The sequence below is a fragment of the Trachypithecus francoisi genome, unplaced genomic scaffold, assembly GCF_009764315.1.
Source record: "Trachypithecus francoisi isolate TF-2019V2 unplaced genomic scaffold, Tfra_2.0 Lachesis_group4, whole genome shotgun sequence".
NCBI lineage: Eukaryota > Metazoa > Chordata > Mammalia > Primates > Cercopithecidae > Trachypithecus > Trachypithecus francoisi.
Window position 1 is genome coordinate 67103305 of NW_022681469.1, and position 22098 is coordinate 67125402.

The window sequence follows — 22098 nt, forward strand, 5'->3', positions numbered from 1 at the left end:
TTAACTTCTATATAAAATATCTGAATATCACTTTAAAGCAGTATCATTTGCTTATGAATGATGGACTAATAACAAATGATTATTATTAAATGGGCTAATATCTGTAAAACACTAACAGCAATGCCTGAGTCATATTAACTGATAAGTCTTAAAAGAAAAAGGTGTAAGGAAGAGAACAAAACAAAAAGATATTGTAAAATGACAGAATTACACATCAATTTGTCCATCAATTTTTATTCTGAAGTTTCTTTGGAATATAGTTTTCCAACAATAGAAAAAGGCTGTCTGTTTTTGAAGTTTTACAGACTTCTGGTTTAAGATGACATCAGACTAACAAATCTCACTCTCACCTCTTCATATACATCCTTCACTCCCAGAACTGTACAGATAAAGACAGAGGCAGAAAATGCCCTAGGTCCAGTGCCTATCATGTGCTTCTTAACATGGAAGAACCACAGGCAGCTCTGTTTCTTTAAAACATTCCCCTAATCAAGAATTCAGTAGACAGAATGAGATCCTCAAATTTCATCAGCATAGTATGAAAAGGAAGTTTCTCAGACAACAGAAACTGGACTAGGAACTCTGCACAGACATGCTATCCTCAAGACAGGAGGACCAGTGGCTACCTACACACCTTGTGTGTGAATAAAATACAGCAGTACATAAAGCTTTCCTTGTGAAAATGTGGAATTTTCTCCTTTCACCTTGGAGGAGATGAAAGATTTCTGAAACTCGTGAGAAAAGGATCTCTACCTTGAAAAAGAGAAATCATGTGAAAATGATTGGCTACTGGGCAAAACTGTAAATAGTTGCCTGGTGCACCTAATAAGATTCGATCAATGGCCTCTAAGAATCAGTCATGGAGAGCTGCAAGCATAATAGATCAGTTCTGTGTAGGCAGAGTGGGAGGCAGTGGAGTTCAGTGGAAAGTGAGATCTCTGGAGACAAATCTATCCCAGCTTTATGGCTCACTAGCTTTGTCATCTTTTGTAAGTTATTAATTGCCTTTGAACTTCAGTTTCTTCATCTCTGAAAGCATTCTGAAACACTTTTCTTCTGTGAGAAAAATGTTTCCCACATTAACTACTCAATAAGTGGAACTTGTTATCAAAATCAAAGATAAATTAGCTGACAAAATGTTAGAATTAACAAGACGGCCCTGTAAGAAACTAGATATACAATTAATTTCTAAAAACCAGTGGCTTTTCAACATATGAGGGAAAAATCAGTTAAAAGGTAAAATGGTTGGGGAAAAATGTCATGGAAAACAGTAACATAAAATAGTTCAGAATACAAAGATTGTGCTAGTGAGAAATACAGAATGCCTGAATAAATGCTAAAAAGGACTGTATTTCTTTAAATGTGAAGATAATACTAAAAATATGACATTTTTTCCAAATAAATGAAAGAGCTTAACAGAATCCAAGAAAATTTTTAACTTTTCAAAATTATTCTGAAGTTGAACTGAAAGACTAAATGAGTGAGAACAGCTGAGAAATCTTTGAATGAAAGAAAATTAAGTGCCACCATATAAAACTACATTATAAAACTCTGCAATCTTGGCACAAAAAAATCAATAGTATAGAAAATAGCTCAAAAGAAACTGAATAAATGTGCATATATATAATATAGCACATATTATATATAAAATAGCTTATAAATTTTTATGTATACACATACACAATAGATGGTATAAAAAACAATAGAAAAAGGATGAATTATGGATTGTTCAAAATACTATTTGTAAAAACTGGTTATTCAGGGAACAAAGTCAGAGACATATCAAGCACTTAATAAAATTCTTGAAGAATCAAAATAGGGAAGTAAGTTCACGTCATATTTCTAAATGCCAAAAAAGATTACCTAACTATATGTACATAATATTACCATTTTGTAACCATATGTGTCCCTTGATAATGAAATACATGTAAAGGACTTTCAATATATGTAATAGAGGCAATATAGTCTGACAGTGAAAAGTATGGGCCCTGGTGTAGCAGCTTGGATTCACACGCTGGGGGGGTTCAAGCTCACCAATTAGAGTCAGGGAGATGAGTGAGTTAATAAATAAAAATGCACTTAAAATTGTACCTGGCTATTGTTATTATTATTCACATTACAAATACTAAGATGTTAAAAGTGGCATGCTTATTTAGTGAGATTATGGGTGCTTTTACTGCTGCATTTTTCTGGAATGCACATATATTGCTTTTAACTTTAAAAGGTGACAAATGTAAAAAAAAAAAAAAAAAAAAAAAAATGAGACCATAAAAAGAAAAACCTAGAGTAAATGATTCTGATACTTATCTACTCTTTAGATAGCGAAGCACTTCCCTAGCATAACAGGTCCAGATATGTTTAAGCATCAATTATTATTTTGGTTTAGTTATTTCCTGGTATGCATTATTGATATGCCTAAGAATTATCAAATAGAAGTCTGCATTAAATTTTCAAAGGGTCAGTTCTTTCTGCTCCTAACTTTAGGGGGTTGGCTTAAACACCAAAGGGCATTTTTTTTTTACACTGTAGCAATCTTAGGGTAAAGTGCTAAGTATGACAGAATAAGAATGTGTGCAGCCAGGCACGGTGGCACACGACTGTAATCCCAGCACTTTGGGAGGCCAAGGTGGCTGGATCACCCGAGGTCAGGAACTCAAGACCAGCCTGGCCAACATGGTGAAACCCTGCCTCTACTAAAAATACAAAATTAGCTGGACATGGTGGCGTGTGTTTGTAATCCCAGCCACTCAGGAGGCTGAGGCAGAATTGCTTGAAGCTTGAACCAGGAAGGCAGAGGTTGCAGTGAGCCAAGATAGTACCACTACACTCAGCCTGGACAAGAAAGAGCGAAACTCCGTTTCCAAAAAAAAAAAAAAAAGGAAGTGCGCTAGCTAAGACTAAAGCATCAAGGTCAAATATTTATCTTCTCACCAGTTACAGTAGGTATGGATATAACCCTGAGCAGTCATTGAACTGCCCCTCACATCCATCATAGTACAATAGTCAAAGTGCAGTAAATTAGAACTCATGGCTCCTATAGATGGAACCTAGGTTTGCAATCCATTCAAAGCAGCAGCTCTGCAAGTTTTAGAGTATAAAGACACAGCTCATGGCTTCTGCATATGTAAAACACCTTCTAAGACGAACTAAATCTTGCATCCTTTTGTCTACTACTCACTAATCCAAATCTTGCCCTCTAAATGAGCATTATAGCAATGTGTCTTATATATGACTGCACTTAATATATTTGAAGCTCTTGTCACGGCCCCCTCAAGTCTACTCTAAGCTAAACAATCCCAATTTCTTTGGTTAGTTTCCACGTGACATACTTTCCAAACAACTAATCTTCCTAATTCACATCTCAAGCCAATGTCATCCTTTGTCAATATCCCTCTTCAAATATTGCACCTAAGTTGAATTAATGACCTAATTTAAATGTCTACCTTCCACAAACAAGGCATTCTGCTCATATAAACAGAACCCAAGACCCTCCATTATTGCTTTTGGCAGCCATATGACAGCTATGGTTTCAGAAGTACTTTCAAGTAAAATTTCCCCATTCTATGCTTGAACATCTAATTTTCAGAACCAGAAAAGAACAGTCTACATTTAAATCAATTATGTTGGATTGCCCATCATTCTAGCCTTTTGAATCATTCTGAATCCCAATTCTGTTTTCCAACTCATTAGGAATCCTTCTCAGCTTTCTGACTGTACAAAATTTGGTTATGCCTTCTCAAAACCCAAGTATTGTTTAAAATGGTAATAGTAAAACAGTAAAAGGACAGATATTAGATATTAAGCCCAAAAGTATTGCATTGGAGATGTTCTTTCAGTTTAGCATCACATACATTAATAATCTTAGTGTACATTTGTTCAAATCGCCAAGAATCTGCCTAATATTCCATCATTCATCCCATACTATGCATCTTGTCCATAAGAATACGACAATTCAAATGTCTCACTGTAGGCCAGGCAAGGTGTCTCACACCCGCAATCCCAGTACTTTGGGATGCTGAGGTGGGAGGATTACTTGAGGCCAGGAGTTCAAGACCAGCCTGGGCAACAGGGTAAAACCCTGTCTATACAAAATAATAATAATAATAATACAAAAATTAGTGAGGCATGGAAGCATGTGCCTGTAGTCCCAACTACTCAGAAGGCTGAGGTTGGAGGATCACCGGAGCTCTGGGAGGTCAAAACTGTGTGAGCTGTGATTGTACCACTGCACTCCAGTCTGGGTGACAGAGGGAGACCCTATCTTTAAAGAGGGTTTGCTGAGCTATTCACAATAGCAAAGTCATGGAAGCAAGCTAGGTGCCCATCACTGGTGGATTAGATAAAGAAAATGTGGTACATATACCCCATGGAATACTATAGAGCCATAAAAAGAACAAAATCATGTATTTTGCATCAACATGGATACAGCTGAAGGCCATTTTCCTAAGCAAAGTAACACTGGAACAGAAAACCAAATACCATATGTTCTAACTTACAAATGGTAGCTAAACATTGGACACTCATGGAATTAAAGATGGAAACAACAGACACTAGAGACTATTAGAGAGGAAAGGGAAAAGGAGGGGCAAGGGTTGAAAAACTGTTGGGTACTATGGTCAGTACCTGGGTGCTGGGATCATTCATATCCCAAACCTCAGCATAACAAACCTACAAATGTACCCCAAATCTAAAAGTTGAAAAATTAAAATAAGCAAATGCCCTGAATATTAAAAATCACCCTGCCTATATCATACTCCAGATTTATGGGTCTCCTTCCCATCAACCTCCAGTCTGCTTCTGTGCTAATGCTAATCATTCTCTACCGGCTGCACCTTCTCAGTTTCATCCTCAAATGCTTCTCACTCTGTTTGCTTCTTAAATGCTGTTGTTTCCCTAAGCACTCTCCTCAACACAGTGCTCTTGCTATATGCTCAGAGCCTGTGACCTCATCAACATCAATGGCTTCAATTACCTCTTATGTACTCATGGCTCCCAAGTTGTCTCTCAGCTGCACTCCTGTACATCTACCTGTCTTCGGGAGAGCACTGTTTGCACGTGCCTGGGGTACTATAAACTCAGGATGTCCAATGCTGAACTCATCCTATTTCCCGCCTCCCCTCCCACACCATGACCTCCTCCTTTTCCTTCGCTCGATTTTTTTATCTCAATAAAAGATAGCAGCATCTACTTAGACAGAAAATTTATAAGTCATGGTAGTCTGAAATGTATCGCTCGGTTTCAGATTCCTGAAAATAAGATGTCTTTAATAGCTGTCAAATCCATCTATTCTCTCCCTCTCCATTCATACTGTCATGTGTTTAGTTCTGTTTGTTATTTTCTCCCCATGAGAGAGGCAAGAGTCTCCTAACCGATCTTCCTGCATCCAATGTGATTTCCCTTTTATGTTCCTTCATTTGCCAACAGAATAATCTTTCTAATTTGATGTTAATAGCGCTTCATAGCTTGCCTTGCAAGACCTTCAGTCTCTGACACCTTCTGCCACCACTGCCCACGTGTCCTTCAAGTTGGCCCTTGAAATTATATTATTATTTAATTCCTCTTTGATGTTATACATGTTATTTTCTTTGAGTGAGATGTAGTAGTCTCCGTGCATCCTGTAAAGCACTTCTATAAATCCTTCCAAACTCAGCTGAAACATCGCTTGCTCTGACACCAGAGTTCCTTTAGTCTGATTTAGTTGCCTCTTCTCTGTGCTTCTATACAACCTGTGAATGACTCCATCATAGCACTTAACCCATCTGTACTATCATCATAGACTATCCTATAATTTTTCCTATGAGAGAGGTACATGCTACATGAGCTAATAAACATATGAATGGCAACTGAAAAAGAAGTAACAGAGAATGAATAGTCATGAAATATCTAAAACACAATCTTAGAACAAAGAATACCAATGCAAGCACAAAAATTCTTGGTAACTTTGTAGCTGCTTCCATATTTTTCTCAGACAAACACCCGAAAGCCTTCATATATTGTAACAATTTAATAAGGTATTACGTAACAAACATTCTTTTTGGGAATTAACATGTATTACTGTTTGATATGTTAAGGGAAGTAATTCCATATACCTTTTTATAGACTAAATAATTGCTTTCTCTGGATATTTTATGTCTCAAAACACACAGATAAGAAAAAGTCTAGGGAAATATATATTATCCTTATTATACTAAGAGCTTGTATACATAACGGTGCAAACACCTACACAGGAAATCTCACAAAAAGTGAAATACAAAAAGCTAAGTGACACAAAAAATATTGACCTTCACAAGTGATTAAAGAAATGCACATGTTAGGTCACAAAATAACTCTTAATACATTCAAAAGACTGAAACAATGTCTAGCAGCTTCTGTGACCACAGTGGAATAAAACTAGAAATTAATAACAAGAGGAATTTTGGAAACTATACAAATACATGAAAATTAAACAATATGCTCCTGAATGACCAGTAGGTCAATGAAGAAATTGAGAAGAAAATTGAAAAATTCCTTAAAACAAATAGCAATGGAAATACAACATACCAAAACTTACGGGATACAGCAAAAGCAGTATCAAGAGGGAAGTTTATAGCTATAAGTGTCTACATCAAAAAAAAAAAAACTTCAAATAAACAATCTAATGATGTATCTTAATGAACCAGAAAAGCAACAGCAAACCGAACCCAAAAATTAATAGAAAATAATAAAAATCACAGCAGAAACAAATGAAATGAAGAAAATACAAAAGATCAGTGAAACAAAAAGTTGGTTTTTTGAAAAGTTAAACAAAATTAACAAAACTTTAGCTAGACTAAGAAAAAAAGATACAAATAAATAAAATCAGAAATGAAAAAGAAGACATTATAACTGATACTGCAGAAATGCAAAGGATCATTAGAAACTACTATGAGCAACTATATGCCAAAAAACTGGAAAACCTAAAAAAAGTGGACAAATTCCTAGACTCATACAACCTACTGAGACTAAACCAGGAAGAAGTCCAAAACCTGAACAGACCAATACCAATGAGATCAAAGCCATAATAATAAATTTCCCAGTAAAGAAAAGCCTGGGACTCAATGGCTTCACTGCTGAATCCTACCAAACATTTCAATATGAACTAATCCCAATCCTACTCAAGCTATTCTGAAAATACAAGAGGAGAGAATACTTCCAAACTCATTCTACAAGGCTAATATTACCATGATACCAAAACCAGACAAAGACACATAAACAAAAAAACTACAGGCCAATATCTCCGATGAATATTGATGTAAAAATCCTCAACAAAATACTAGCAAAATGAATTCAACAACACATTAGAAGGATCATTCATCATGACCAAGTGAGATTTATCCCTGGGATGCAAGGATAATTCAACATATGCAAATAAATCAATGTGATACACTGAATCAACAGAAATGAAGGATAAAAGCTACAAGATCATTTCAATTGATGCTGAAAAAGCATTTAATAAAATTCAACATCCCTTTATGATAAAAAAATTAAAAACTAGGTATAGAAGGAACATACCTCAACATAATAAAAGCCATATAAAACAGGCCCACAGTTAGTATCATACCAAATGGGGAAAAACTGAAAGCCTTTCCTCTAAGATCTTGAACAACAAAGATGCCCACTGTCACCACTGTTATTCACCATAGTACTAGAAATCCTAGATAGAGCAATCAGATAGAGAAAGAAAAAATGGGCATCCAAATTGGAATAGAAGAAGTCAAGTTATCCTTGTTTGCAGATGACATAATCTTATATTGGAAAAACTTAAAGACTCCATCAAAAAACTATTAGGACTGATAAACAAATTTAGCAAAGTTGTAGGATACAGAAATCAACATACAAAAATCAGTGGTATTTCTATATGTCAACAGTGAACACTACAAAAAAGAAATTAAAAAAAAGTAATCTCATTTACAATTGCCATGAATAAAATACCTAAGAATCAACTTAACCAAAGAAGTGAAAAATCACTATAATGAGAACTATGGAACACTGATGAAAGAAATTCAAGAGGCCACCAAAAAATGGGAAAATATTCCATGCTCATGAATTGGAGGAATATTGTTTAAATGTCCATACTGCCCAAAGCAATCTACAGATTCAATGCAATCCCTATCAAAGTACCTATGATATTCTTCAAAGAAATAGAAAAACAATACTAAAATTTATATGAAATCACAAAAGACCCAGAATAGCCAGAGATATCTGATACAGTTTGGTTCTGTGTCCCCACTACAATCTCATTTCAAATTATAATCCCCATGTGTTGATGGAGGGACCTGTAGTCCCCACATGTCAAGGGAGGTAAGTGATTGGATGTTCAGAGCAGTTTCCCCCATCCCATTCTCATGCTAGGGAGTGAATTCTCATGAGATCTGATGGTGTTATAAGTGTTTGGAAGTTCCTCCTTCACTCTTCTCTCTCCTGCTGCCTTGTGAAGGTGCTTCCTTCCCCTTCACGTTCTGCCATGATCGTAAGTTTCCTGAGGCCTCCCCAGCCTTGTGGAACTGTGAGTCAACTAAACCTCTTTCCTTTATAAATTACCCAGTCTTGGGCAGTTCTTTACAGCAATGTGAAAAAGAACTGATACACTATCCTTAGCAGAAAGAACAAAACTGGAGGAATCAAATTACCTGACTTCAAATTATACTACAAAACTACAGTAACCAAAACAACATGGTACTGTCATAAAAACAGACACACAGACCAATGGGAACAGAATAGAGAACCCAGAAATAAATCCACACACCTACAGTGAACTCATTTTTGATAAACGCACCAAGAATACACACTGGGAAAAGGACAGTCTCTTCAATAAATGATGCTGGAAAAACTAGATATCCATATGCACAAGAATAAAACTGGACCTTGATCTCCCGCTGTATACAAAAATCAAATCAAAATGGATTAAATACTTAAATCTAAGACTTGAAACTATGAAACTACTAAAGGACAACATTCGGGAAAATCTCCAGGATATTGGTCTGGGCAAAAATGTCTTGAGCAATACCACAGAAGCACAGACAACCAAAGCAAAAATGGACAAATGGGATTACATCCAGTTAAAAAGCTTCTGCATAGCAAAGGAAACAATCAATGAAGTAAAGAGATAACCCACAGAATGGGAGAAAATATTTGCATCTGACAAAGGATTAATAACCAGAATATATAAGGAGCTCAAACAACTCTGTAGGAAAAAAATCAAATAATCTAGTCAAAAACCGGGCAAAGGATCTGAATAGATATTTCTCAAAGGAAGACATGCATGTGGCAAACAGGCATATGAAAAGGTGCTCAATATCACCAGTCATTAGAGAAATGCAAGTCAAAACTACAATATCATCTCACCCCAGTTAAAATGACTATCCAAAAGACAGGCAATAATAAATGCTGGTGAGAATGTAGAGAAAAGGGAATCCTTCTACACTGTTGGTGGGAATGTAAATTAGTGCAACCACTGTGGAGAGAAGTATGAGGTTTCCTCACAAAACTAAAAATAGAGTTACCACATAAACCAGCAATCCCACTGCTGGTTATGTACCCCAAGGAAAGGAAATCAGTATATCAAAGAGATATCTGCATTCTGACGTTTGGTGCACAACTGTTCACAATAACTAAGATTTGGAAACAACCCAAGAAATGAATGGATAAAGAAAATGTGGTATAGCTGGGCTCAGTGGCTCACACCTATAATCCCAGCACTTTGGGAGGCTGAGGTGGGCGGATCACAAGGTCAAGAGATCAAGACCATCCTGGTCAACATGGTGAAACCCCATCTCTATTGAAAATACAAAAATTAGCTGGGCATGGTAGTGAGCACCTATTGTCCCAGCTACTTGGGAAGCTGAGGCAGGAGAATCACTTGAACCTGGCAGGAGGAGGTTGCAGTGAGCCAAGATCGCACCACTGCACTCCAGCCTGGTGAAAAAGCGAGACTTCATCAAAAAAAAAAAAAAGAAAAGAAAATGTGGTATGTATACCCAATGGAGTACTATTCAGCCATAAAAAAAGAATGAGATTCTGTCATTTGCAACAACATGGATAGAATTGGAGGTAATTATGTTAAATGAAATAAGCTAGGCACAGAAGACACACATCGCATGTTCTCATTTGTCTATCTAAAAATCAAAACAAGTGAACTCATAGAGAGTAGAAGAATAGTTACCAGAGACTGGGAAGGGTAGTGGGTGGAGGGGGCGGGGCTTGGAAGGGAGGTTGGATCATTGGTACAAAAAAAAATAGAAAAAATAAATAAGTCCTATTATTTGATGCCACAACAGTGTGACTATAGTAAATAGTAAGTTAATTGCACATTTTTAAATAACTGAAGGACTGTAACTTAATTGTAACACAAAGGATAAATGCTTGAGGGCAGATAACTCATTCTCGATGATGTGATTATTTCACATTGCATGCCTGTATCAGAACAATCTCATGTACCATATATATACCTACTATGTACCCACAAAAATTAAAAATTAAAAAATGTTTAAATGTCAATTGTCCCAATGAAATAGCATTTTTTACCATCAAATTAGTAATGATCATAACAGTTTTCAGTGCTGTCCAGGGAATACAGTTTATGTCCTTCAATCTAACTTTTCTGCTACAAGTAATCATCTCAATTAATTAGAAATTCAGACAGTGTTTTGCATTGTTTTTGATTCCCAGCTACTCGGGAGGCTGAGGCAGGAGAATGGTGTAAACCCGGGAGGCGGAGCTTGCAGTGAGCTGAGATCCGGCCACTGCACTCCAGCCCGGGCGACACAGCGAGACTCCGTCTCAAAAATAAAAATAAAAATAAAAAAAAATTAAAAAAACAAACATTGATTATAACACTGCTTTGATTATACAACATAAAATTAAAAACAGCCTACGTGCCCAAAATTAAATTTACACATTCATTCAACAAGCATTTATTGAATACCTACTAAGTTCCAGGCACTCTTCAAGGTGCTAGGGATATAGTAGTGTCTTTTTAAAAAGAAAACTATTATCTGTATGGAGCTTACAATTTATTGAGGGAATGTGAAGTCATACAAATCAAATAAACAATGAAAATATATATTATTATGGATGTTAAAAGGGCTATAGAGAAAAACAAAAGCATGAAATGTAGATTGAGAGGAAGGGATTGCAATTTTAAATAGGTAGCCAGGGAAAACCTTACCGACAAAATGACAATTGAGTGGAAACCTGAAGTGCATGAGGGACAAAGCCAAGTAAATACCCGAATGAAAAGAGTTCCAGGCAGAAAAGATCCAGTACAGAGGCCTTGAGAAAGGAGCATACATAACATATTCTAGAAAGACAAGGAGATTGGGCTGGCTGAAGCAAAATGAAAAACAGGGAGTTCTATGGTTTGAATGTGTCCCTGAAGGTTGATATATTAGAAACTTTATCCCAAACTTGGTGATGGAGGTGGGGCCTAATGGGAGATGTTGGTTCATGAGGGCTCCATCCTCATAAATGACTGACAGCAAACTTTAGGAATAGGTTCCTTATAAAATAGAGTTCAGGCCCCATCTTGCACTTGTTCTCTTTCTCTTTCTTTCTTGCCCTTGGTATTTTACCATGGTATGACATAGCAAGGAGGTCCCCACCTGGATCTTGGACTACCTCCTGAACCTGGAGGCAAAGAAATTACTGTTCATTATAAATTACCCAGTATATGGTATTCTGTTATAGAAGCACAAAATAAACTAAAAGAGGGAGAGTAAAAAGAGGTGACATTAGAGGCTTCATGGAGGTCAGATTAGGTTGGACCTTTGATATAATTCGGATATTTGTCACCACCCAAATCTCATGTTGAATTTTAATCCCCAATGCTGATGAAGGTGGGGCCTGGTGGGCAGGTGTCTGGATCATGGGGGTGGAATGCTTACGACTTGGTGCTATCTTTGCAATAGTGAGTTCTCAGGAGATCAAGATCTGGTCATCTAAAAATATGTGGTACCTCCCACTCCACTCACTCTTGCTCCTGCTTTTACCATGGGATGTCCCTGCTCTCCCTTTGCCTTCCACCATGATTGTCAGCTTCTTGAGGCCTCCCTAGAGGCCCAGCAACTACCAACACTGTGCTTCCTGTAAAGCCTCCAGAACCATGAACCAATTAAACATCTTTTCTTTATAAAGTACCCAATCTCAGGTATTTTTTTACAGCAATGCAAGAACGGCCTGATACAGTCTTGTATTAATGAATTCTTAGAAGGGTATTGAACAAACAAATGGTAGTTTTAAACTTATATTTTGATGTTATCTCTGAGCTGCACTGTGACATCAAGATGGAAAGTTACAGTGATAGTCTTGGCAAGACACAATGGTGGTATGGCCCAGAAATTACAGGAGAAGTGATGAGAAGTTCTGATTCAGCTATTGTGAAGAGGATTTGCCGATAGGATGGATGTAGGAGAAAAGATGTCAGTGGAGATTCCAGAGTTCTAGACATGAGCAACCAGAAGAAAAGGCGTTGCCATTAAATGAAATGGAGAAAACTATGCAAGGAGTAGGTTTGGGGAAATGTCAGGAGTTCAGTTTGGGACATATCAGATTTAAGGTACTTATACAAGTGGTGACATCAAGGCTATGCTTAATAGGATTCCAGGGGATGGTCCACAAAGGAGGTGCAAATTTGGGAGCTATCCACGTGAAGTGATATTTAAAGCCAAGAGACCCCTGACATCACTAGGAGTGTGAGGATGACAGAAAAGACAGGAGGGCCAAGAATAAATTGCTGGAACATGGTAATATCAAGATGTCAGAAGAAACTGGCAAAAACTGAGAGGGATTACAATGGATTAAGAGAAAAACCAAGAGAGTTTGGGGTGCTTGAAGCCAAGTAAATTTCAGTGATGACAGAACAATCAACTGGGTCCAATGTTTCAAAACGCATAACTTTTATTGTTAGAAAAAGTACTCCTATAAAATATTTTTGAAAGTAAACAAATTTCCCTATCCATATCCCATGTCTTTCACACTCAGTGCACCTCCTGAGAAACACTATTCTTCACTTACATGAGAATAATAACTAATATTGGCGACAGCATTAGAATTTACAAAGCGCTTTCAAATGCATTAGCTTGAACTCACAGCAATTCTAACATAGATAAGACAGGTTTTACTCTCTCTATTTTCAGACAAGAAAAGATTTAAAGGGGCTAATTTGTTCAAGGTCACATAAACCAGTGGCAGGGCTCACCTTTGCATCAGATTCTTAAATACCTTCAATACTGCTTGTACTATAACAAGACACTACTTTGCAGTTGGACCAAAATGTAAACATCATTCTCCCATAAGTAGCAAACATTGGAAAACATTTACCAAGAAGGCTAACCATACTCTCTTAATATTCCCATATTTTTCTATTTTAATGTCAATCTCAAAGAGGTGCTTATTAATTTCCATATTTGTGACTTCTATCAGGCTATGATCTCCTGGCGAATGATGACAATATTCTCTGCATCCTGTTTTATCACCAGCATCTTGCATAATTCCTGACATATAAAAGATAATTAGGCCGGGCGCGGTGGCTCAAGCCTGTAATCCCAGCACTTTGGGAGGCCGAGGCGGGCGGATCACAAGGTCAGGAGATCGAGACCATCCTGGCTAACACGGTGAAACCCCGTCTCTACTAAAAAATACAAAAAACTAGCCGGGCGAGGTGGCGGGCACCTGTAGTCCCAGCTACTCGGGAGGCTGAGGCAGGAGAATGGCGTGAACCCAGGAGGCGGAGCTTGCAGTGAGCTGAGATCTGGCCAGTGCACTCCAGCTTGGGTGACAGAGCGAGACTCCGTCTCAAAAAAAAAAAAAAAAAGATAATTAAGAAATGCTTGCTGGTGTACTTCATGGTAATGAGAGAATCTCACAGTCCATTTGATATGATTATTTAAGGTGTTTCTAAGACACCCTGCCGAAGCAAGAAGTAAGCTAGGGTGACAGTTTAGGGAATTTTAGCAATGAAATGGGTCCCTGAATTTCAGGCAACTAAACTGTATTTCTGTATTAGCCCACTTTCACACTGCTGATAAAGACATACTCAAGGCTGGGCAATTTACAAAAGAAGAGGTTTAATGGACCTATAGTTTCAGATGGCTGAGGAGGCCTCATAATCATTGTAGAAGGTGAAAGGCACATCTCACACAGTGGCAGACAAGAGAAGAGAACTTGTGCAGGGAAACTCCCCCTTACAAAACCATCGGATCTCATGAAACTTATTCACTATCATGAGAACCGCATGTAAAATACCTGTCCCCATGATTCAGTTAACTCCCACCAAGTCCCTCCCACAACATATGGGAATTCAAGATGAGATTTGGGTGGCGACACAGACAAACCATATCAATTCCTTTCTTTATACCGAGTGCAATGGTTCTTGCTGGGCTTCAATCCCAGGGTTTCTGTTTTAGTAGGTTGTGCGCAGGAACCAAGCACTTACATTTCTAACAAGTTCTTAACTAACGTTGACACTGCTGGTCCTAGGATCTCACTTTGTGGACTACTAATCTAGAGAAAAGAGCTTATAAAAGTAATATTTTGAAAAAGGATAATAAATGTACTTTCAACTCGAGTTGTAAACTGAGTTGAGAATCAACTTCAGTATATTCTGATCACAGGGTATGTTTTGTTTTTTTGAGACAGGGTCTTGCTCTGTCACCCAGACTGGGATGCAGTGGCACAATCACAGCTCCCTGCAGCCTCAACCTCCCAGGCTCAATCGATTCTCCAACCTCAGCATCCCAAGTAGCTGGGACTACAGGCCCATGCCACCACACCCAGCTAATTTTTTTTATTTTGTATAGAGACAAGGTCTTGCTATGTTGCCCAGGATGGTCTTAAACTGCTTGGCTCAAGCAATTTACCTGCCTCAGCCTTCCAAAGTGTTGGGATTACAGGTGTGGGCCACCTTGCCCGAACTGACCACTAGGGTTTATTTCAGGGTCTTAAATCTGGCACAACCAAGAGGAGATGTTCATTAGAATTAAATGTAGCATAAAGATCAATTCCTGTTTATAACTGAAAAAGCAGAACTGTTCACTTACTATATTTTTAAGGCAGTGATTAGTGCTCCCAGAGAGAAGGACATATGTCTTACTCATTTTTAAAATCCCCAAAATGCCTTAAATGAAAAGATACTACTGTTTGCTAATAAGATGATATAATCCCTGCCCTCAATGAACATATCATATACTAGGGGAGAGAGAACATTTGTGTATTCAAAGCCTCTGGTGGCCGGGCGCGGTGGCTCAAGCCTGTAATCCCAGCACTTTGGGAGGCCGAGATGGGCGGATCACGAGGTCAGGAGATCGAGACCATCCTGGCTAACACGGTGAAACCCTGTCTCTACTAAAAAAATACAAAAAAACTAGCCGGGCGTGTTGGCGGGCGCCTGTAGTCCCAGCTACTTGGGAGGCTGAGGCAGGAGAATGGCGCAAACCCGGGAGGCGGAGCTTGCAGTGAGCTGAGATCCGGCCACTGCACTCCAGCCTGGGCGAGAGAGCGAGACTCTGTCTCAAAAAAAAAAAAAAAAAGCCTCTGGTAAAACAAATGGTGCCTTTATGTGATTTAGAAAATAGTGACCCCCGTCTGGGAATATGAATGAGGAAAAGGTATCCCTTTTTCCAGGTAAATGCAGACCTGTGCCAGGACATATAGCTAAGCATGCTGAAAAATGGATGGATTCTTTCTCTTACAACCCTTTAGCTCGGTGCCCTTGTAGACAGCACAACTCATTCATCTATATGGCGGTGGGGGGGGAGGGGCTGTGTGTGCAAAACACTTGTGGAACAGCATATATGTGCCAGTGAGTAAACAATAGGCTGTGACTAGAATTCAAAGAAGAGAAAATATCCTTTGTTTTTACTAGTCCAGGAAAGGATAGGCTATAGGGATGGATCTAGGTCAGGAGGCTTCCTCTGTCAAGAGATGTTCTCTCACCATCACCCACAACCTGCATCTAGCTAACTCCTACTTATCCTTTGGATCTTACCTTAAACATCTTTTCCTGGTAATCCACCTGCTACCAGCCCTAACTAGGATGCCTATTCATTCTCACTGCACACAGAAATTTTCCATCATAGTACTTATGGCAAATGTAATTCCATGATGTGTGGTTTTGTTTTAAACCTACTCCCCTGAGATTACAAAGCTCCATGGAGCCAGGGCCTATGTTTTGTTCATCCATTCACTGTCAATACCTGCTATATAAATCCATGATAAATATATGTTGAATATTGAAATATTACATAGAACACAGATGATGAAAGGCAGAAAGGAAAGAGAATAATGCACGGTTTCTTCAAGAGAAAAGAAAGGCAACCAAAATGTGGCTGGTGTTTTCTGACAATAAAGAATTATTATAAGATGCAAGACTCTGCTGAAGAAGACACTATGATAGGAAAACGTGCCACTCTATACTATGCTCTGCTATTTCCATCCCTTGTGCTAAAATATGACACTTCACAGATCTGTCAACTCTTGGTTTTACATTGTAAATATTGATGGTGTGAATACTTGCTCTCATTTGCCTAAAACATGAGAAATGATTCTAAGCATAAGAACTTGAAATAGAAAATTCACCTCCCCAGGCATGAACAGGCAAGAATAATTACGTTAACTGCTTGAAAACCAAGGCTGAGTCCTAACTCCTTCACTAACAGTGTGAGTCTAGAACCTCTGACAGCTTCACCCATAGCCCATGACTTTCAGGGACTTCCTACAGAAAGGATGTTTCTCAACTGTGCCCATCAAGTTCTGAAACAAAAAACATGACCATTACAGGTCTTGTGGTTTATATGGATTTTGAACACCCAGTAGCTTACCAAATCAAGTAAGGCTCTATAACACAATTCTACTCCATCACCACCATCTCACCTCCCAGTTAACACTCAACCCATCTCCACCATCCCACAGGAACTACTCTGGTGCTGAGCACCAATAACCTAATTGCAAAATTCAATCTTCTCTCTTCAGTCATCATTATTTGGATTTCACTGGGCAACTGACACACAACAAGCCCTATCTTCTTCTCAGGCTTTTCTTTTTCCCACAACTCCACACTCACATTTCTCCTTTACCAGCCACTGCTACATGTCTCCTTTGTGAACTCCTTGGTTTCTGTCCCCTTTCATGTAGGTAAAACCCAAGTCCTATCTTCAGCCCTCTTTGTTCTCACTCCCTGCATGATCTCAACCAATCCAGTAATTTCAACAATGTCTTTCATTCAAGTTATTCACAGGTCACCACACCAGCCCACACCATGCCCCTGAGGAAGAGGGCCTAATACCTAACTGCCTACTCAACAGCTCTACATAAAAACAGCTCTACTCAACAGCTCTACATAAGAACCAAGCTCCTTATCCCATCTTTCACATTTCTTCTCAGGGAGGTTAAGAGGCACCATTCTCTAATCAAGTTAGAATGTTTCATTCTCTCACCCTCTGCATCCATTCACTGCCAATTCTATCTAAAGCATACTACTCCTCTTTTTGAAGTCCTACTACTGCATCCGATTGCCTACCAAATGAAGACCAACTTCTTAGTGTGATATAAGGTCCCTTATGATAGGCTTCTGCCTGCCTTTCAGATTCATCCCTCATTAAGCTTCTCATTGCACGCTGTACTCCAGTTAGAACCAATTACAATACAATGCTGTTTAATGTTTCTGCCCTTTTTCAATCTGTGCTCTACACCTGAAATGTCTTTCCCCCAAACTAGCCTACACTCACATCTGACCTTTGTCTGCCTGGCAAATTCCTACTTATCAATTAAGTCTCATTCACTTCCTCCATAGGGCCTTTCCTGATCCCCCCCAGTAGATATGATGGCCCCGTGCTTCTTTCATGGCTTCAAACCACTTAATTGCAATGTTTGTTTATCTGTCTCATCCTTATTCAATTAAATTACATTCTTTAAATCACTAATTTCATATCTGACATTTTGCCTAGCACATGGTATAAACTGAATGTGGAACAAAAACTGTTAGCAAAACTCATCATTCAGTAGTCAAGGAGAACAGCAGAATTGCATTATGCAAGATTTTAGAGCAGTGAACTAAGAATCAGCTATTTGGTGATTTAATTTACCAAATGTAAATAATACAGACATAATCCAATTAGTTTGTTCTTTTTACTCTCATGCACTCTTCTATCTTCTGATACCTTACTGCAACTCTGAATCATCTGTTGGCCTTCACGATTTTTTGCTCTGGCAGCCCCATTAAGTCCTATTATTCACCGAGTCAAAAATGTCATGCTAAGTCTTGGATGGGCCTATCCTAGGAACCTCTGGAGTCTCACTGTAGACTCTTCTCAAAACATCAGGATCTAGCTCTACTAATCCAGCACTAATCAGCCCTCACATTTATATATCTCCTTTATCTTATATTAATCTCATTTCATCCTCATAATACAAATAATTGGTCATGTTTTATTAATAACATTTTACAAGTGAAACACAGGCCAAGAAACCCAAAGAAGATTTACCTTTTATAAGTTCACCCCATACAAAAACCTGAGGAATTCTATACTTTCTAATGTCCAGGCCTCATTTTTTTCCTTTGAATACCATTTTCCAAAGTCACATCCTATTCTTGTGCTTCATCTGCCGGCACACTGACTTTCCTTTTATTTCTGTCTCCCAAATGATCGCTTCCTGTTTGTGCATGTGCTTCCACACTGCTGATCTGATCACCAGCTGAACATTCCAACACAATTTTTCTCCCCCTTTCGACTCCATAATCCAAAGACTTTGACAAAGGAACCTATATTTTATGAGTTTCACCCCAGAGTCCAATCCTCTGCAAAAATCTAAATGTAACTTTTACCCATAACCTAGTTTTTGCAGGGCCTTTTTTCTGAACTCAGGCAATTATAACTGGATGACTCCGCGGCCAGTTCTCTGCACTTCTCTTCCTTTAGTTGCTTTCTTCTAAAACCAGGCAGGAAAATCAGAGTTTATGTAACTTTGTTAAACATGACTACTTCTATAAAAGTATTAATAAATGAGGGTGACGCAAACTACTGAGGGAAAATGAGGTTCAAAATGGCCTATAGCTTTTTCTATACTCCTCAGCATTCTCTCATATTGAGAGTTGGTTTTAGCTTTCAGCCTAAAAACCACTCACTTTAACTGCCCTCGCTCTATTTCCCACTGCATAATCTGTCCTTTGTGGCATTTGTCTCCTTTAATGTTAATAAAAAGTGGGAAACAATAAACGAGCAGAAGTGAACACAGAGTAGTTACTTCAACTGTGTCTTTATTCACAGGCGTTTAGCCCACAATCCCATTAACTGTATTCAGAGGAAAGGGCTGAGCTCAAGAGGATACCCTTTCCCCACCCCCAGCACAAACATTCCCTTACCTTCAAAGCCTGAAAATAACTTGCCCTCCCCACTTTCCTCTTAAAAACAATGTCAGAGAAAAACAATGACCAATTCTGTAAATTAGCTCCACTGGTTAGATCAGATATTAAATAGATTCAACCACTGGGAGGTCACTAGGCCTCTTCTACTTCCAAGGAACCTCTAACTCCCAGCAGGTCCTCTTACTTGTCAGTCATCAGGAAGAACATAAATGGATCTGTGCATTACCATTTATAAAAACATACAGCCAAAGGCAGGCTCAATAGCGTCCTCCTATATATTTTATTTATCCTCATTTTTCAGAAAGAAAATGTAAATTTCAGATCTGAAAGGATGAGTCACATGCAATTTCTAAAGCCAATGCAATAAGGACCTGGGATTAAGTGAACCCAGCTTTCCTGAACCTTCTGTCATCTATCTGCCCCTCCTTTCAATCTTTGTTTTAGATTGCAGACTCTTCTTTTTAGGTACACATGTGTAGGACATGTGTCCATCTAAAAGATTAGTCTAGTTGTAGAGACCAAAGGCATCATCTCTACTGGCCCTGACCTTCACCTACTTCAAGCAGATTTTCATTACTAAGAATTGATGTTATGAGAAGCTTAAGACTTTTCAGTTTAGAAACATACATTCTGCATATTAGAAGTTGGGGGCTGGAGGATAAAATTTATCTTGTCACAACTGTTCAATCCGAGATGTCCAAGAAGCAGCTTTCTGTGGAAACCTGGAATAATGGATTATTCCCAGGTGATACGTAAAGTTGTAGAATACAGATTAAGCTCATTATACTAAAAAAAAAAAAAAACCCTAGAATTAAACACAGCTGTTTGTTGAGCTCTTGCCCTCATTTCCCCAATTACAACATTGCTGTGTGTTCACACACAAGCCTTTGATCCGATTCTCTTTCATTTCAGTCTGTCCTGGAACCTGTACTGTAGGAGAGAAAGATGAAAATCCATAGATGATGGATGATGTCTAGAACACAGATACTCTGTAATTCAAGTCTCGGTGAAATTCAGAAGTTATAGCAACATACGCAAAGAACAGGGTCTGGCCTTTCTTCCCAGAGGGGCTATTGGCTAATCTATTTTTGCTACATTAATTAAAATGACCCATCGCCCTAATTCCTAACAATCTTCCTAAAAACAGTATCTATTCCATATATCCTCCCAACACAATCAAATTAGGTCAGAAATGTTGCTTCCTTCCCCTCATTGATTTTCATTAAGAGGATGCACTTTCTGGAACACTAAATGGAAAGATAACACCCAATACAAGTACCAATGACACCCCCTGTAAATTTTTGGCACACTGTCTTGTTCTTCTAAAAACCAGAGAAAAATCTCATCACCCATAGCTTATCCTTTTTGACTGCAAATCAACAATAATCTCAAGCTATAAAATACATCGCGGCAACACTTCAGCCAGGTGATAAAGCACCTCCCAAAAGGAGCATATTCAGTTTGTCTTTTCTAATTTTCCCCATCATCAACCTGCCTCTTCTCTACCAAACACATACTCTTTTTTTCTTTTCTTTTTCCAAATTCAAATCCACATTTTGTCAGAAGGATGCTAAGTGACACCACACATTGGCTTAGCAAACCCACAGGGCCTGATTCAGGAAGCTGAGGGCAGGGGAGTGCAGGGACGAAGGCGTTTGCAGAGACAGAGGAGTGGAGACAGGGGGAAGAGGAGCGGGAAATCCTCCGGTGTCTGTGTCTGGCTCTCTGGAAAAGCTGTGATGAGATGGTTCTCCAAATCCCACTGGTGGGGCTTCCCCAGTCTCCTCCCCTTCCTGAAATCTTTCCCTCGACCCCAGGTCCTCAAACCTGGCTCTCCAAAAAGGACGCCGCAAAGTCCTGCAGAGCCCCCAAAACACACGAGCGCGGACAGAAAAGCATCCCCCGAGAGACAGCGAAGTCACACACCCTCTCCGGGCCAGCAACCGCGGCGGGCAACTTCACCCCTCGAAGCAAACGAAAGCCCCTGTTCTCCAAGCAAGAAAATGGGGATGGCAAACAGAAATAAACAGGCACCGCTCTCAGCCTTCATCTTCCGCGCTCTCCCCCCGCCCCCGCAAACTCCAGGTAGAGGGCCAGGTGCTGCTCACCTCCTGGCAAGGAGGAAGCGGGCGGCTGGAGGCGGAGGGCAGGTCCCCAGCCCAGGCCGCCTGGCAGCCGGCGAGCGCCCAGCAGCAAATCCAGGCGGGGCTCCAGGGCGGCGAGCGCCCGCGGCGGGGAGCCTCCGCCGGCGGCCCCCGGCCCCTGCCCCGTACCGGCCCCCGGGCGCGGAACAGCATCTTCGTCCCGCCGCGGTCGGCAGGCCGGCGGCAAGGCAGCCTTCCCGGGGTGCGGCGGCAGCTCCGGCTCCCGGGCCGCGACTGCTGTGCTCTCGGCTCGCCGCTCCCTCGCCCCCTGCCTGTGCGCCCGCTGACAGCTCCGCTGCGCTCGCGGCCCGGGCAGCCAGCGCCGGTGCTCCCGTCACGCCGGAGGGAGGGACAGCCGGGCGCGGGCGCGGCGCGGGGGCGGGACGCGGGGCGGGGACGCGGGAGCTGGGGAGCAGGTGGCGCGGACGGGGGCTGCGGCCCAGCCCGGCGGGTCCCCAGGGGCTGCGCGGCGCTCGCCTCGCGCTAGAGGGCGAGAGAGGCTGGGGACCCCGTGGAGTCGCGTATCTCAGGTCCCCTTGGCCCACTGGGAGGGGCGCTCCCGGGATGAAGCTAGAGTAA

General features: G+C 40.0%; 1 protein-coding gene across 2 annotated transcripts in view; it reads right to left on the reverse strand.

The window, feature by feature from the left end:
* Positions 1–21863, reverse strand: part of ELAPOR2 (endosome-lysosome associated apoptosis and autophagy regulator family member 2) — a 183544-nt gene extending 161681 nt beyond the window's left edge. The window contains exon 1 of one of the 2 annotated variants that reach the window (XM_033192898.1): positions 21484–21863. In XM_033192898.1, the coding sequence (XP_033048789.1) occupies positions 21484–21672 (189 nt within the window). In that variant the 5' untranslated portion in view covers positions 21673–21863. The remainder of the gene's footprint in view (positions 1–21483) is intronic. The other variant, XM_033192901.1, reaches the window with a different exon arrangement.
* Positions 21864–22098: the final 235 nt, after the last annotated feature.